The following is a 16,964-nucleotide window of genomic DNA, read 5'->3' as shown; positions in this document are numbered from 1 at the left end:
ACCTACCATGTATAAGTAGGTATTTTTAGTATGTTAAGACGTGTTATATTTCCCTAAAGAATGCGTTGTTTATAAGTGAGTTACATTTATTTTTTCTGGCCCATTTAATGTTAATATATAAATGGTTGCATTAGTATGCTATTTGTTACACATTTTTATTCATTAATGTTACTTTTTCTGGAAACCTTCTAGATAATGAAATTTTCACCAGAAAGTGTTGCGGCATTTATAGCAGTCCTTGGCATTCTTTCCATTATTGCACAGGTGAGTTTTTTGTTTAGAATGATGTCATAGAGGGTGACCCTGGGTGGCCATTGAAATGGGCCTCATAGAGTAATGAATGGTAACTTGGTGGAGTCGCCAAAGTCAGGAGTTTGAGGTTTGTAGGTTCAGAAACGTGAGTTTTGTTACTGTAGCTAGTATTTTTGGGACTAACATATATTAATCAATATATGATGTATAAACCAAAAAGCCAGTTTATCATTGTGCACTAGAGTATACACTGGTATGAAGTCACAAATCTTACGTCTGTTGTGTTAGTCCTTGTTCTACTGTTGGTTCACTCATTCAACAAATATTTGGCCGGGCGCAGTGGCTCACGCCTGTAATCCTAGCACTCTGGGAGGCCGAGGCAGGTGGATCGCTCAAGTTCAGGAGTTTGAGACCAGCATGAGCAAGAGTGAGACTCCTGTCTCTATTAAAAATAGAAAAATTAGCCAGGCATAGTGGGGTGTGCCTGTAGTCCCAGCTACTTGGGAGGCTGAGGCAGGAGGATCACTTGAGCCCAGGAGTTTGAGGTCGCTGTGAGCTATGATGACACCACTGCACTCTACCCAGGGCAACAGAGAAAGACTGTCTCAAAAAAAAAAAAAAAAAGAGGCCGGGCGCGGTGGCTCACACCTGTAATCCTAGCACTCTGGGAGGCCGAGGCGGGTGGATCGCTCGAGGTCAGGAATTCGAGACCAGCCTGAGCAACAGCGAGACCCCGTGTCTACTAAAAATAGAAATAAATTTTCTGGCCAACTAAAATATATATAGAAAAAAATTAGCCGGGCATGGTGGCACATGCCTGAGTCCCAGCTACTCGGGAGGCTGAGGCAATAGGATTGTTTAAGCCCAGGAGTTTGAGGTTGCTGTGAGCTAGGCTGACACCACAGCACTCATTCTAGCCAGGGCAACAAAGCGAGACTCTGTCTCAAAAAAAAAAACAAAAAACAAATATTTATTGAATACCTACCATGTGTCAGGCACTGGGGATATAGCAGTGAACTTAACTAAATTCCTGCTGTTGTAGCATTTACATTCTAGTGGGATAAGACAGAAAATAAATAAGTCAGTATAAATATATCAGGTATAATGAGAACTACAGAGAAAAAGGGGAAAGGGGATATAGAGAGTAACTGGTGGCAGAGTGTTACGGGTTGGGGGGAAGGCCTTGCTTGACACAAGGTGACATTTGAGCAGAGACCCAAAGGTGTGAGGAACAAGCTGTGGAAATATCTGGACAAAGAGAATTATAAGCATTGGGAACAGAAATAAACCCCAAGGAGACTGTACCTGGTGTGTGTAAGAATAGGAAGGGAGCCAGTATGGCTCTAGTGGAGTGAACAAGGGGAGAGTGTTAGGAAGTGAAGTCCAAGAAGTAGTGAGGGACCAGATCAAGTGGGGCCTTGTAGGTCATTATAAGACTTGAGTAAGATAGGAAGCCATTGGAGGGTTTTGAGCAGAAGAATGACTTGAAAGTATGTATCTTGGAAGGCCAGTTGGTAAATGGTTGTTTGATGAATAAGATATTAATCAGCAGAGGGATTTGGATTTTCTTAGGCGATTTTCTTCATCCTGGCCTCCAAACTATCTATTTTACACAGTAAAATACTATTTTTCTCCAGTGACCATAATTCTCTCACACAGGGTCTTTCTCCATTTCACTACTTTCTTGCTATTTGGCTTTGCTTTTTCTAGAGTCTCTGAAAATGATCTACTCTAACACTTTTTCTCACCTTAGATCAATCTACTAGATTGCAACTTTCATTGTTTTATTCTACTTTTAAGAAAATGGAAGATAGGGTCTTTTTAATTGGATTCTTGGATGGTTCACCATCTCTTGGGTAGGATGCCTTCTGCAGATCTCATCATTTGTGAATTTTTGGTGGGTTTACTGATAAACTTCAAGTTTAAATTTAAATCCTATAATATAATATACCTCCCCTATGTCCCCACACATACATATACATGGCATTGCCTATTAGTACTATTTCTAACTTCAGCTTTATTCTGAAAATCCTTGATCTGGAAAAACTATATTTAAATATTTATTCCTAGCCATCAGATAAATGCTCTTCAACTTCGTAGGAAAATATATTGTGGCCTATATATAAAAATGATTTTTTTAAAAAATGCACCTTTTTGAAGTAAAATACAAAGGAAAATGTACAAGTAGTAAGTGTAGAACTTGATGAATTACTGAAGGTTAACCTGAGGCCGGCTCACACCTGTAACCCTAGCACTCTGGGAGACCAAGGCAGAAGGATTGCTTGAGCTCAGGAGTTTGAGACCATCCTGAGAAACAGTGAGACCTTGTCTCTACTAAAAATAGAAAAATTGGCCGGGCAGTGTGGCATGTGACTGTAATCCCAGCAACTTGGGAAGCTGAGGCAGGAGTATGGCTTGAGCCCAGGAGTTTGAGGTTGCAGTGAGCTATGATAAGGTCTGTAAGTGACCATTTAGCTTTTCATGCCTACCTAGAAGCACAGTTCTAGAGATGGAAAATCATATTAAGAACAGTGAAAAAATTAGTTGGACTTCAAAAACAGGTGAATAGGAGTGTATACTCTGCATGTAAAAATTGATATTACATTTTGTCCTACCCAGGACAATAGAGTGAGATTCTGTATCAAGAAAAAAAAAAAAAGGTTAACCTCACCTTGCAATTCTAGGATTAAATCCAACCTGGTCTTAGTTTTCTTTTCCATATACTGCTGAGATTAGATTTGCTAATATTTTGTTTAAGATTTAGGTGAAGAGAACAGGCTAACATTTAATGGCACTTAAAAGATTGATAGCTGTAAGGTCTTAAGTTCTGTTTCATATTTAACTGATTATGGGAACTGTAGGCACCTAATAAATTTGAGCAGTAATACTGCAGACTAAGTGATGAGTTGGAGGTGCTTTAGAGGGATTTTTTCCTCTGTTCATCAGATGGCACCTGGCACAAGGATGTAAGGTGAAAACCAGTCTCTGAGAGCACAGAATCTGGTAAAGCAGACATATAAATAAAGGAGAGGGGTGTAGTTGGATTTATATTGGAAAGATCACCGCAGGAGCAGAGTCCTGAAGGCAGTAAGACTGGCAAGGAGCAAGCAGCACTCTAGCCAGCATTGTTGACACCGCATAGATTTAAACAGCCACACAGCCCACTAGGGATAAGGTCTGTAAGTGACCATTTAGCTTTTCATGCCCACCTAGAAGCACAGTTCTTGAGATGGAAAATCATATTAAGAACAGTGAAAAAATTAGTTGGACTTCAAAAACAGGTGAATAGGAGTGTATACTCTGCATGTAAAAATTGATATTACATTTTTATGTTGTATGTGAACTACTAAGATACCACATATATAGCCCCAAAGGTAGGAGAATGATCTTATATTCTCATTTATGCAGAGATATACAATTGAGAATGACTTGTCCCTTGTTGACCTCTCCTGCCACTGAAAGACCAGTGTCTTTGTCCCTCTTCCCCAGCAGCACAAAGCTGCTCATAGCTCTCCATTTATCATTTGAGCCTCTGTTTGTTTATTTTCTTACCCATGTGCCTTTGTTCCTGCAATATTTTCTGTCTCCTCTTCCTCTACCCTAAGTAATCATTTTCTGAGTTCCCATACCTCTATGATTGTACAGAATCCACTGTAGTATAGATTTTACCTCTGTTTATTTCTGATATTTTTACCTCAGTAGTTTGTGAGCTCTAGTGGACTTCTGAATAAATTTCAAGGTCAGGATTGTATCATATTCATCTCTGTCACCCTGGCACCCTGCACTGCCTGTAACCCAGCAGGTGCAAAATTAAAGGTCATTGGTTTTTTTCCAGTGTTTTTAAAACCTTATTAATAGTAGGGATTTAAAAATTAGGAGGTGTTATGTGAAATTATGGATAGCTTCTCCCCCAGAATGATTAGATCTGGTAACACTGGAGGGACCCACGTTCCAGTGGGAGCCAAGTAGCTGTCCCCTGTGGGGCCTTTGGTGTGGTTTCCCACAGGCCTCACTACTGATAGGTGAGTTCCTAACACTTTCACTAAATATATATTTATAAGAGGACGTGGATATAGTTAGTTCCACACATTTTTTCCCTCTGTATTCTCATATCTAGTCCTCTGCGTGCCTCCAGGCCAATTCCTGGGCTCCTGTTTGACACACAGGCTGGACATTTCAGCCTTAACATGGCCGGAACTAAAATCTGCCTTTCCCTACCCCACTCCCCCTGCCTGTGCTCTTGATCTCATTTGGTGGCATCACCACCTTGTGGTTATGTGGGCCAGAAATCTCGATATTCATGATTCCTTTCTTTCTCCTTAGCCCATATCCAGTCTATCTGTCACCTCTATCTCCAAAATATATCTTGAATCAGAGCATTTTTTATGCTCTTCATTACTAGGAATCCAGTCTAAGCCATGGCAGTAGCCTTCATCTGGTGTCTCTGCTTCCATTCTTGCCTTCTTACAGTTCATTCTTCACTTGGCAGAGTTAATTTTTATAAAATGGAAATTTAATCTCATCTCTTTTCTGTTTAAACTTACTTTCTGACCAGGCATGGTAGCCTATGCCCGTAATTTCAGCACTTTGGGCGGCTGAGGCAGTCCACAAGTTTGAGAGCACCCTGAGCAACACAGTGAGACCCAGCCTCACTGTGAGAGGCTCACTATGAAAAATTAAACAATTAGCCAGGCATGGTGGCACACGCCTGTAGTCCCAGGTACTCAGTAGGCTGAGACAGGAGAATCGCTCAAGCCCAGGAGTTTGAGGTTGCAGTGAGCTATGATGACACCTCTGCACTCTAGCCTGGGAAAGAGCAAGACCCTGTCTCAAAAAAAGAAAAAAAGGGTTTCCCTGGATCCTGGTTCAAGCAGCATATCTGTCACACTACCCTATTTTATTTTCATCATAGCAGCTACAACTTGGAAGTATCCTACTTGTTAAATAAGCATGCTCATATCCATCTTTCCTCCACTAGAATGCAGTCTGTGTGCTGACTGGTACTTTGACTTTTTCACCAATGTGTCCTCAGACCTACAATATAAGAGTTGAACTTATTAGGAACTTGGCAAATATTTGTTGACAGACTGACCAAGCTGATATCAGCGTTAACTGTTAATCAGCTATGTCATCTTGGCTAAGTCATTTAACCTTTGGGACTCAGTCCTTTCATCTTCAAAATGAGAGTTATATTAAATTAAGGGAAGCCAATTTTTTTTCTGTCTAGTACACTGTATTAAGTAATTTATTCCGTTATTACTGAGTTGAGAATATTGTGACATTAAAACTCATACATGCTTTCTATAAAGTTATTAAGAACTTAGTAGGTGCTGGGGATACAAAGGTGAATAAGAGAAAGGTCCCTGCCCTCGAGAAGAAAATCTGTGTCCCCAGGTAGAATGTCATGTGGTAAGTATCAGTGTCCTTGTGGCTTGGGGTCACAAGATGATAGGATGTGAGGGGAGGTTCACACAGCAGTAGGCCTGCTGCAGTGATTCTGTATATAGCACATTACCCCAGGCAGGGGGGATTGGTATTTCTGAATTGTTTCCAATTTTAATGACTCCTCTCATGGCCTTAAGAAAATATATTCACCATTTTTTTCCAGTTACCACATCTATAAAATGGAAATGGGGCCAGTAATGTGCTCTCTCTGAGCCTTTTTTATTGAATTGGGATTTATTCTTTGAGAATAGCTTCCCACAAATGGAAAGATACCAATTTTTATAAGTAAATACTTACTGGCTAGCTGAGCCGCATGAAGGGCTATGAGTTGACTGCATCTTACAAGCATTTTTTAGTATATCCATGATCTATGCTTGAGAAGCATCAGCTTCCTTAGACTGCATTAGTGAAAGAGTGCATGCTCCGGGGTACACAGCTGGCCACTTCATCCTCTTCCCACTGAGCTGGGCTTGCTGGTCAGTGTTCTTCACTTCCTTGTCTCATGGCTGAAGCGGCAGGTATTTCGTCATAGGTGAAATCTCTATTTTTTAACAGCACTCCTTCCTCTTAGGTTGCATTTAGCAATGAATGATGAGAACAAATGTTTTCTGCCCCATTAGTTCCTAGAGCCATAAAAGGAATCACAGCTTTTTAGATGAAACTGCTGCATTTGGGGACATTCTTGAAAGTAGTTTCCCAAGAGTTATTTAACTTTGCATATAGTTCCTTGTCCTTTCCAGACAATTTGATGATGCCACAGAGCTTTGGGTATACTCATAGTTTGGTTTTTCATAATTAATTGAAACCAGTCTTTGATACATTCTACAAATAAAATCAAGAGATACTAAAATCCTAATCATTTCTAATCTTTTGGTTATTTTTATAATATTGGCCACCAGCCGACCCATAAACCATGCGTAAGGTTATTTACCACCTTAGAAGGAAGTAACAAGGTCATACAGATTGCATTTGACTGGGGGCAATAAAAATTGAAAATCTTTAGCATACTTGTCAGAGTGGAAAATACTGGTTTTATAGTGAAAAGATGATCAAATGTTTCTTTCAGTTGAAGTTTTGTTTGGTTAACTGCTGGCTTTGGGTGAGTTCTCTTCTGTGGCCGTGGTTGCTGAGGTGTGTAATTCTGCAAGGGAGCCAGGCCTTGTGGAACTCAATCTTTTACTCAAGTGATTTAAGTGAAAGTCTTAAGGCTGTGAGTCCTAATTATTCAAAAATCCTTAAAAGAATCTGCATTTGCTTTTCACTGGCATATTTGTGATTAAATTGTTAAGACTGTCTCAATTTAAAGAATTCGAAACTTACCGTATTTTATAATTGAGTTTTAGACTGTCAGCTGTCATAGTGATTTCCTAAATTATTTTTACTTCTTTTTCTATAGACTTATTTGCTGTTTTATACAGTATTGTATTTAAAACTTTAGTTAGATTAGCAAAAACTATTATCTACTGTCCCAAAATCACTGATAAATTTCTATTAACTGTGAAAGAAAAGTCTAATAAGAAAACCCATCCACTAATAATGTTTATTAAATGCTTACTATGTGCTAGGCCCAATGCTAAGCACTTCATATAAATATATGCCATTTAATTCACATGACAAGGTCTTGAAACAGGTGCTAGTATCCTTATTTTTAAAGAGATAAAAGTGAGGCTTAGGGTGAAGTGACTTGCCCAGGGCCACACACAGTTAGAGCCAAGATTACGATCCAGGCTGTTTTTCCAAATTCTGTGCTTTTGGTTATTATACCATACTTCTCCCAAATTATTCTTATTAAATTGATTTACTGTTTATAAAAGCTTCATGGTTTCAACAATAGATTAATTTAGGTAAAGAATATATGGGTAATCATTGTACTATGTCAGTTTTTCTTTACTTGGGGGAATAAGCATTTTGGATTAACTTGGACCTAAAAAAACTTATATAAAGGTATTATATAATAGGCCCCCAAATCATTAGCTAGAATCTTGTGACCCTACCATTTTCAACTTCTGGTTTAAGTGGTCTGCAGTACTGAATAGAAAGTCTTGCCTTTCAGTTTTCTTTCTCTCAATCTGGATTTGTATCAGCAGAGAGACCTTTCATCTGCTTACATATCACCTGGACCAATGATCTCAGGTATATTCAGGGCAATTGTTGCTAAAAGTCAAATTGTAGAAAAGTAGTAATAATAATCCTTTTGTATTATAGGTTTAAAGAAATCACCAAATATTTTATTTTTATTTTTAAAAACTTTATTCTGATAAACCATTTTGTTTTTTGTTTTCCCAGACAATAGTCTTGAGTTTACTTATGAGGTCAATTGGAAATAAGAACACCATTTTATTGGGCCTGGGATTTCAAATATTGCAGCTGGCATGGTATGGCTTTGGTTCAGAACCTTGGTAGGTATAAATATTTTAATGTTAATTTTTCTTAATTTTGGTGTTAGCCTTTTTTTATTTACTTTACCTAGGGCATAGACTTGAGTCTGTCTCTTGCTATGCTTTTTTTTTCTAAAATGTATATAATACAGATCTCCCACTTGTGTATTTATATATTCTAGAATAGCTGGAGGACAGAAAGGCAACCTTTTATAGCTAAGTGACAGGCTGAATTTTTGAATGAGACTGTAGAGCTTTTGAATCTCTAAGGAGTATTTAATCTAGATCAGTTTGTCACTAGGAAAAAACTGTAATTCCATAGCAATAAGGTCCTGAAAGTTACTGTTATTTACCATTTTTGTTTTTCTGATTAGAAAAAAAAGTTGTATAACACCAGTGATCATTACTGACCACAAACCAGAAGTGAAAAAAGTCCAGTGGTTTTGGTCCTGGCTTCATGCTCTGTCTCAGCCAGTCTAGGTTCCTACAGGCAGCTGATGGTATTAGCAATGCTGGTGTCAGGCTGCCCACGTATGCAGTATCATTGTGCTCAGGTATTATGGGACTGAACTCTATTGTTTGCACTGATGTTTCAAACAAGTCACCACTTCATCTGTGTTTGGACTTGGATATGAGTAAGCATCAAGTGTGTGTTTTGGTGGATGATTTTCTAGTCTAGCTTTTACAGAGAGGTGCTCACAATTCAAATTATGTAAAACATTTCTTTTAAATACTGAGCCAGGAGCATCCAGGTTACTTGTTCTTTACAATTTAAAGATTAGATCAAATCAGTGATGTCTTCACACTGAATTACAAGTTCGTAAGATCCTTGCTGAAAGACTTGTTGGCTTCACATGTTTGGAAACATTTGATAATGTTTATCTGTATTATACATTACCCTCAACATAATCTCTCAACTTTGTGCAGAAATAATACCCAATACATTTTACAGTTTGGAACATGATGTCCCAGTTTTATATTAACATCTCACACCATTCTCGTGACTAAGTGGTCGTGTTTTTGTTCGGGGGTTAGACTTTTAAGTGAGATTCCCAGAGTCACCTAGTAAGAAAGGAATAGAGCAAGTCCCATTCTCCTTTTCCCGTACCACAGCAGGAGTTACTTGATTTTACGTATGTAGTTTGACTGTGACAGAGACAGTGGAGAAAAAGAATTTAGTATTTTTGTTTTGTTGCTTTGATCGCAGGATGATGTGGGCTGCTGGGGCAGTAGCGGCCATGTCTAGCATCACCTTTCCAGCTGTCAGTGCACTTGTCTCACGAACTGCTGATGCTGATCAACAGGGTGAGTTAGTTGATAAGGGAACCAGTGATAATTATTTAAAAGCACAGAATATTCTAATCCTGTGTTCTTTCCATTGCTTAAGTACTGAAATACAAGTGTATCTTCAGGGTAGAGAATTTAAAAATTGCTTTCAGTGTAAACAGGAAAAGTAGATTCTAGGGTATTATCCTTAGGTAGATATATATTCCCTCGTCTCTCACTTTAATATGTGGCTCTATCTGTTCTTTTGCTAGAAAATGTAGTAATGAAGGTTGACCACCTTATATTCACTAAACATTTATTTATTGTTTGCTGTGTTATGCTAGATACTTTGGTATACTTTCATAGCCCTTTTATTAAAATCTTATGGTTACAGCCAGGCTTAGGAGCCATCAGCTCTACGAAGTATAGTAAGCTGCCTTATGCAAACAGGAGCTCAGATGTACCAATATAAAGATCTAACATAGAAACAAGTGGGCAGAAGCACTTTATTTTCCTAGATACAGCCTTCAGAATGTCCTTGGTTAAAAATCAGTCATGAGTTCACAAGTATTAATACAAATGTTAAAAACTCTGTCCCCAAGTAGCTATTTCAGACATCTTTTAGTCAAATATACACCTTTTTATAGTTTCTATGATTTTTGTTTATCTCTCTGGGATCTTCTCTCCAATTTAAAATGCTATTTGCTTTAGCCATAGGCCTTTCCTTTCTTATTTATCAATCACTGCCACTCTTTTGCAACATCCTTTTTTCCCTTATGACTAGATAAAACATATCCTTTTCAAAGAATTATTCCTTATCTGTTAGCAATTACAAGAATTAAATGTTCCCACCACAAAAGCATAAGACAATAAAAATTTGTTTGCTATGTTGTATATCTTTAGATAACTAAAAACATTAAGATTTTTTAAAAATTAGAAATAGGAGTCTTGCTATGCTGCCCAGGCTGGTATTGAACTCCTCCTGGGCTCAAGCAATCCTCCTGCCTCAGCTTCCCAAGTAGCTGGGACTATAGGCATGCACCACCACGGGTGCATTAGTATATTTGACTAAAAGATGCCTGAAATAGCTACTTGGGGACAGAGTGTTTAACATTTGTATTAATACTTGTGAACTCATGACTGATTTTTAACCAAGGACATTCTGAAGGCTGTATCTAGGAAAAAAAAGTGCTTCTGCCCACTTGTTTCTATGTTAGATCTTTATATTGGTACATCTGAGCTCCTGTTTGCATAAGGCAGCTTACTATACTTCGTAGAGCTGATGGCTCCTAGGTTTTTAATAGCATAGCTATAAATTGCTAGTGTCTGATAAATGCCTTCATTTTAGATCAAGTGATTTGATATTTGTACTTTTTCTAGGGTATGAAAAAATAGGTAGTTTACCAAATGATAATTTGTTTAAACAATTTAGGTGTGGTTCAAGGAATGATAACAGGAATTCGAGGATTATGCAATGGTCTGGGGCCAGCCCTCTATGGATTCATTTTCTACATATTCCATGTGGAACTTAAAGAACTGCCAATAACAGGAACAGACCTGGGAACAAACACAAGCCCTCAGCACCACTTTGAACAGGTAATTGTTCATTCACATGATAAAATTATATAGTTTGGATTAAAATACAATGATTTTTGGTCACAGATGCTTTCATGTGAGATTCTTATTATAGAAAAAATAAAACACTTAAAAACCAAAGTCTGAGGGACTTTATTCTCCTGTACACCTTTATGAAATTGCTCTATGTACTTCTCCCTTGAGAATGAAAAATTATTTAAAATATTTAGTTTGTCAAATTACACCTAATGGCACGTGAAACAGCCATTTGTCTGTACTACTACCTGTCTTTTATCTGAGACTTTTGTAACATCACAGTTCCCTATATTAAGCCTATACTGCATGAAAAGCCACTTATGTGTTGGTAAATATCTTTTTTTGTTGTTTGGTCTTTTCTTGAGACAGAGTCTCGCTCTGTCACCCAGGTGAGAGTGCCATGGTATCAGCCTAGCTCACAGCAACCTCAAACTCCTGGGCTCAAGCAATCCTCCTGCCTCAGCCTCCCGAGTAGCTGGGACTACAGGCGAGCACCACCATGCCCAGCTAATTTTTTTCTATTTTAAGTAGAAACGGGGTTCTTGCTCTTGCTCAGGTTGATATCGAACGACTGAGCTAAAGCGATCTTCCCACCTCAGCCTCCCAGCTGGGATTACAGGTGTGAGTGACGGCACCCGGCCCATCTTTGTTCACTTGTTTACTAAACCTCCTTCCTTAAAAATGAAAATATTAATGCCAAACAACATTGGTCCTATTAGTCAATAGAGACAGCTCATCATTTTACTGGCTTATTTTGCAGAGTTTCACATTAATCTTCTAACCAGCTAAGTCTGCTTTTAAATTAAAAAAGAATATTTGTTTGTGAGCTGCCCCACAAGTGAAACTGGCAGTGCAAGTTTTTGCTAAGAATGAATGCATGTAATTTTGAGCTAAAACAAAGGTGTGTTTCTTTTTGTAATAACCTGTGTTTTTCTTTCAGTCAATATAATTACCTTTTTGAAACAAAGAAAATGGTATTGATTCTGCTACCATAGCCAATATTATATACTACTTGATTTTGAGACCTTCCTGTAAATATTTTCCTCTTGGACTAACAAATTAAGTGAAGGTTCATGTCTGTGTTCAGATTTTGTGCTGAAAAGTGACAATATGGTTTTTTTTCAGAGGCTGTTTTGCCAGTTGTTATCCCTAGAATTTTATATTGAGAGTCTGATAATGTCCCTTTTGGCTTATAATTCATAGCAGTCAGTTACTACTAAGAGATAAGAAATTTCTTATGAATAAATGTGTGTAAAAATCCTAATTATTTTATTCTTCCTCAGAATTCCATCATCCCTGGCCCCCCCTTCCTATTTGGAGCCTGTTCAGTACTGCTGGCTCTGCTTGTTGCCTTGTTTATTCCGGAACATACCAATTTAAGTTTAAGGTCCAGCAGCTGGAGAAAGCACTGTGGCAGTCACAGCCATCCTCATAGTACACAAGCGCCAGGAGAGGCCAAAGAACCTTTACTCCAGGACACAAATGTGTGACGACTGAAAATCAGGAAGATTTTTCTATCAGCAGCCAGGTCTTAGTTTTCACCTCTAGTTCCGGATGTACATTCCATTTCCATCCACAATGTACTTTAAGATTGTCTTAAGAAATGTATCTGCATGAACTCCGTGGGAACTAAAGAAGGTGGGAACTAAAGAAAGAACCGGACAGTTTTCCAAAGATGTTACAATTTCTTTTGAAAAGAAACCTTTTGTTTATTAGCACCAATTTCTTGCCACTAAGCTGTTTGTTTTATTATACATCCTTTAATTAAAAACTATATATGTAACTTCTTAGATATTAGCATATGTCTCTGCTACCATTTCCTTAAGGTGTTGAGCTTTAACTCTATTTATGCTGACCCTCAGTGAGACAGAGTAGGTAGTATGGTTGTGGACTTGTTTAACATTTTAAAATCTTGAGTCAGATTTTAATATTATAAAATCTTGGGTCAAATAATTCAAAGCCTTAATGCAGATGCACTAAAATAAAGAAATGGTAAATGAATTGTTTGCATTAAAAAAAAACTCTTAAGAAAATTGTACTAAATCGGAATCATGTTTCAAGCTTCTTTGTAGTAATTTTATTTAAACATTATTCATGACCACTTTTGAAGTGAAAAAATATCAGTCATTTAGAATTTAAATTGGGGTGTTCAGAGCCTATAAACCTAAATGCTGGCTCAAATTTGTTCCCCAGATACTTCTTATACCACTATTCTTTTAATGTTTGCATAATCATAAGAACCTCAACACTTGAATACATAATCTAAAAATTATATAGTAAAGCTGGTAGCCTTGAAAATGTCAATGTGATATCTATATGTAGATAAATATATATAGTGGCCTTTCAGGACTGTCACAGTAACACTTTATTTACAGAGCTAATGTTTGTCCTAAATTTTCAGGACCCTAGAGGAGAGCTTTATACAATTACTGATGTGAATTTCTCTAAAGTGTATATTTTTGTGTCCAGTTATATTATTTAAAAAAGTGTTACTTTGTAAAAATTGTACATAAAGTATTGTATAGTTTACACTGTTTTCATCTTGTGTGTGGTTATTGCTTAATGCCTTTTAAATTTGGAACACTCACTATGGTTAAATAAGGTCTTAAATGTAAATATTCAGTTAATAAAATGAAATATTTTAATGATTTCTTTTAAAAAAAAAAAGTCTTGATCTGTGAATCCCAATAGGACCTGTTTGGGCTTTATATTACCATAATCATTTATTTTTACAGTAACAAATCAAAACTTTATCTCTTCTCTCTTTGAATCCATTTCTTTTCCCTCACTAAAATACTCTCTTGTAGAAAGATAAGAGGAAAGAAATGAACACTTGATATGCATATTAACCAGAAGAAGTACTTGATTTTCTAAGCATAGATGTTGTGATCAACCTTATTTCTTTCATAATACTCCAAAAGTAATTTTAATACTTTATTACAAAGCTCACAGTTTACAGAAGTAACATTAAATGCAACGTTTTGATTATTAACACATGTACAATTTTACACTGCAAAACCATTTTAAATAAAATTTTAAGAGGTAGAACAAAGAATACTTGGAAGCCTATATATATACATTTAATACAAAAACATCTTCAGCAAGTTGGTATCCAGAATGATATCCTATCTTTTGGAAATGCTCTCAATTTTCCATGTGTGGATATAGAAAGGGGTATCTACATTTAAAAAAAAGAGAGCTACCTGTATGTCATGTATTCGTCCCAAACCTGTCACAATGTTTTATATATATTATATAGTATTTACAACAAAGCAGATTCCAATATCACCAAGAAGCTTCTTTTCAGAATAGTAAGTGCTTTCAAATTACTGTAACCAAATATTCTTACTAATGTAGTATATCTAAATGAGAGCGGGGGGAGTCACTGCCTAATATTAGTTACTGAATTTTCAGGTTAGATCCCTAGTTTAAGAAAGCTGGCAATTACCAGCAGATTCAAAGAATAAGAGACTCTAGATAGTGGCGTCAAAAAAAAAAGTTAGCAAAGATTCTTTGTCTTACCGTGGAACCCGGTAATGTTGGTATGTCATTAATATCTTGAAATGTCTTTTTCCTTATCTGTAATAAAGTACTTGAATATAATTTTTAAACTGTCACATAAGCATTGGCACTGCAAACAAAAATTGATTTGGAGGACACAAAAGAACGCTACTTGGTATTGGATAGTTGTCAACAAGAAAACATTGGGGCCCTATGATTCTGGGTGAGTTTTTTTAAAATCACCTAATTTTTTCCAAGAAATAATTCTTACTGGAAACTTATAAGGAAGAGAAGAAACTTGTAACTTCTAACAGTTATTTGTTTTGCCTACTTTATTAACGTTAAAATCAACCAAAGTTTTGAGATTATAAAAACAAATACAGTGAATATTCATGATGCTCTTATAGTAAAGATTTTACATGATGCCAATTTTAAAACAATTCCCCTGATACAGACTTAACTGCATAACTAATAAAAATCCAAATTGAGAAAAATTGGATGAGTGAAAACCTTCAGGAAGCACTAAAATCCTTCCAGTTCAAATGACTAGAGCACTTTATACCTAATCTAGTCATGTAAATACACTGTCCAAATTATTTTTACAAATATATCAGTCATTTAGTAGATTCATTCAACAAGTATTTCAAGGAAACTACTCACATTTACTTGCTATTAAGGCTTAATTCATTTCAGTCTTTTAAGGTTAATTTAGGATTTTTCCCTTTAATGTAAACATCATCAATAATATAGATATTTTAAGAGATAATTTTCCTTCATAATTTTCAGGTGGTAAATTTAAAACTTACCAATAAAAATGATAAAAATGAATTATTAGCATTCTTTGGTTTCACACTATTAACATTTTAAGCAGGTTTTAATTTACTCAGATATTCAATATGATTAGACTCTCCCTTATAAGGATTAACTCTTTCCTTAGAACTGAGTTTCTAAGGATTTTAATAAAATTCATACTATTATCCTATAACATACCACATTCACAAACCAAAAGTCATTTACTCAGAATCTTTACCAATCCCTGAGTACAAATTTGTTCCTATAAACTGCCATAAACAACAACAGCACTTAATAAAGAATCCAAACAATCTACAATAGCTGAAATAAATTTGAAACTTGCTTGTTTAGGATTTGATTTATGTTAACATATTTTTAAACCACCTGAGTTTCTAAAATGTCAATAAAAAGTAAAACATGACACTAGGAATTAACTGTTTGGTAACTGCCCAGGGAAATATGCTGAAGATGTAGAAGGGAGCACTGTGGGTTTGGAAGATGTCTGTAATGCTCCTAGAGTGCCATCTTTCTGATGGTCTGCAAATGAAGACAAAACAAGATTACTGGTACTCACTCAGTCTTTGTATATACATTCAAGTAAACCACAGTGTACAGAGTCCAATTCAGAAATGCCTTCTCACCTGAATTACTAAATAGATTCTGGCTGAGTCCACGTAAAGGAATGCTATCTTCCCTTTTCTTCAGGTATTTGGATTCCAGCCCTAAATTTTCACCACTTAAAAGGAAAATAGTAATAACAAAGTCTTATTTTGTCTTCATTAGTTGATTTTGAAGGTTTGTCTCATACACATATAAACTATATATAAGATAACTAAGTTATATTTATAGCTTAACTTTGTTCAGATCATATTCACTGGTTTCCTAAGCAAATAATTTGTCTACATACAAATCAAAGTATCCTTCTCAGTAAAGAGTAAACTACAATAAATTAAAAATTCTAAGACTTGAGATAAAGACTGTGAAAGAAATGAAAATCTACAAGTACTATAAAATTTTAAACAGCAAAGTGATACATGATAGATTTAAAAAATACATACATACATGCCTTGAGAATATCACTATTAATTACTTTAATAATTTCTATCTCATCTTGTATTTAAAATGAATAAGATTTATTTTTCCTTTGACCAAAAGCTCTTCAAAATTTTGTAGTGTTTCAAAGTAATCATTATCAAATATTAATACATAGTAACAATGAACTCTGGTCAGATGAATACAAATGTGAACATATTTCTGTATTTTTCCCCATTCCACCACTGCATTCCTGCTTTCTAATTCTGTTCAGTGTTAACAGTTTCCCTAGTAGTACACTTGTAATAAGAAGTTAAAGGCTCTTGCAAAACAATGACAATATATCCTTAAAATTAAATGCTGGTTGATCTTTTCCCAATTTTCAGAAAATAAGTGGGTGAATAGGCATTTTTTTCAATTTCAACCTTTTTTTTTCTTAATTGATACCCACTGCCACTTTTTGCTAGCTGACAACAAATAAACCAGAAAAAACAGTCCTAATTTTATGGGCAGATTATTGATTTTATACTACAAATATGATTGTCATCTTTTCTGTTAATAAAATTGCTCTTGGTGTGTATGATGAATTAAATATATAAACATTATGTTTCTCTACCATTAATAGAAATACCAGGTGCTCTGCCTCATGAACAACTATGATATTAAATATAGCAAATATATACATTT

The 16,964-nt window shown here is 36.0% G+C and overlaps 2 protein-coding genes across 3 annotated transcripts in view; one reads left to right on the top strand and one right to left on the bottom strand.

Moving 5' to 3' along the window:
• Positions 1-13,608, top strand: part of MFSD14A (major facilitator superfamily domain containing 14A) — a 41,548-nt gene extending 27,940 nt beyond the window's left edge. The window contains exons 8-12 of the mRNA XM_045547449.1: positions 193-264; positions 7,984-8,096; positions 9,283-9,380; positions 10,774-10,937; positions 12,236-13,608. Coding sequence (XP_045403405.1) covers positions 193-264; positions 7,984-8,096; positions 9,283-9,380; positions 10,774-10,937; positions 12,236-12,442 — 654 coding nt within the window. The 3' untranslated portion in view covers positions 12,443-13,608. The remainder of the gene's footprint in view (positions 1-192; positions 265-7,983; positions 8,097-9,282; positions 9,381-10,773; positions 10,938-12,235) is intronic.
• Positions 13,609-13,879: 271 nt separating this feature from the next.
• Positions 13,880-16,964, bottom strand: part of SASS6 (SAS-6 centriolar assembly protein) — a 39,466-nt gene continuing 36,381 nt past the window's right edge. Inside the window, exons 16-18 of one of the 2 annotated variants that reach the window (XR_006734104.1) lie at positions 15,887-15,981; positions 14,475-15,782; positions 13,880-14,130 (exon numbers count right to left, since the gene is read on the bottom strand). Coding sequence is in view for 1 of the 2 variants with exons in the window: in XM_045547448.1 (XP_045403404.1) it covers positions 15,676-15,782; positions 15,887-15,981 (202 nt within the window). In the remaining variant the exon portion in view is untranslated. Of the gene's footprint in view, positions 15,783-15,886; positions 15,982-16,964 lie in introns of both variants that reach the window. The other variant, XM_045547448.1, reaches the window with a different exon arrangement.

The sequence above is a fragment of the Lemur catta genome, chromosome 3, assembly GCF_020740605.2.
Source record: "Lemur catta isolate mLemCat1 chromosome 3, mLemCat1.pri, whole genome shotgun sequence".
Classification (NCBI taxonomy): domain Eukaryota; kingdom Metazoa; phylum Chordata; class Mammalia; order Primates; family Lemuridae; genus Lemur; species Lemur catta.
The sequence above is the reverse complement of the archived record's forward strand: the minus strand, read 5'-3'. Positions and strand labels throughout refer to the sequence as shown.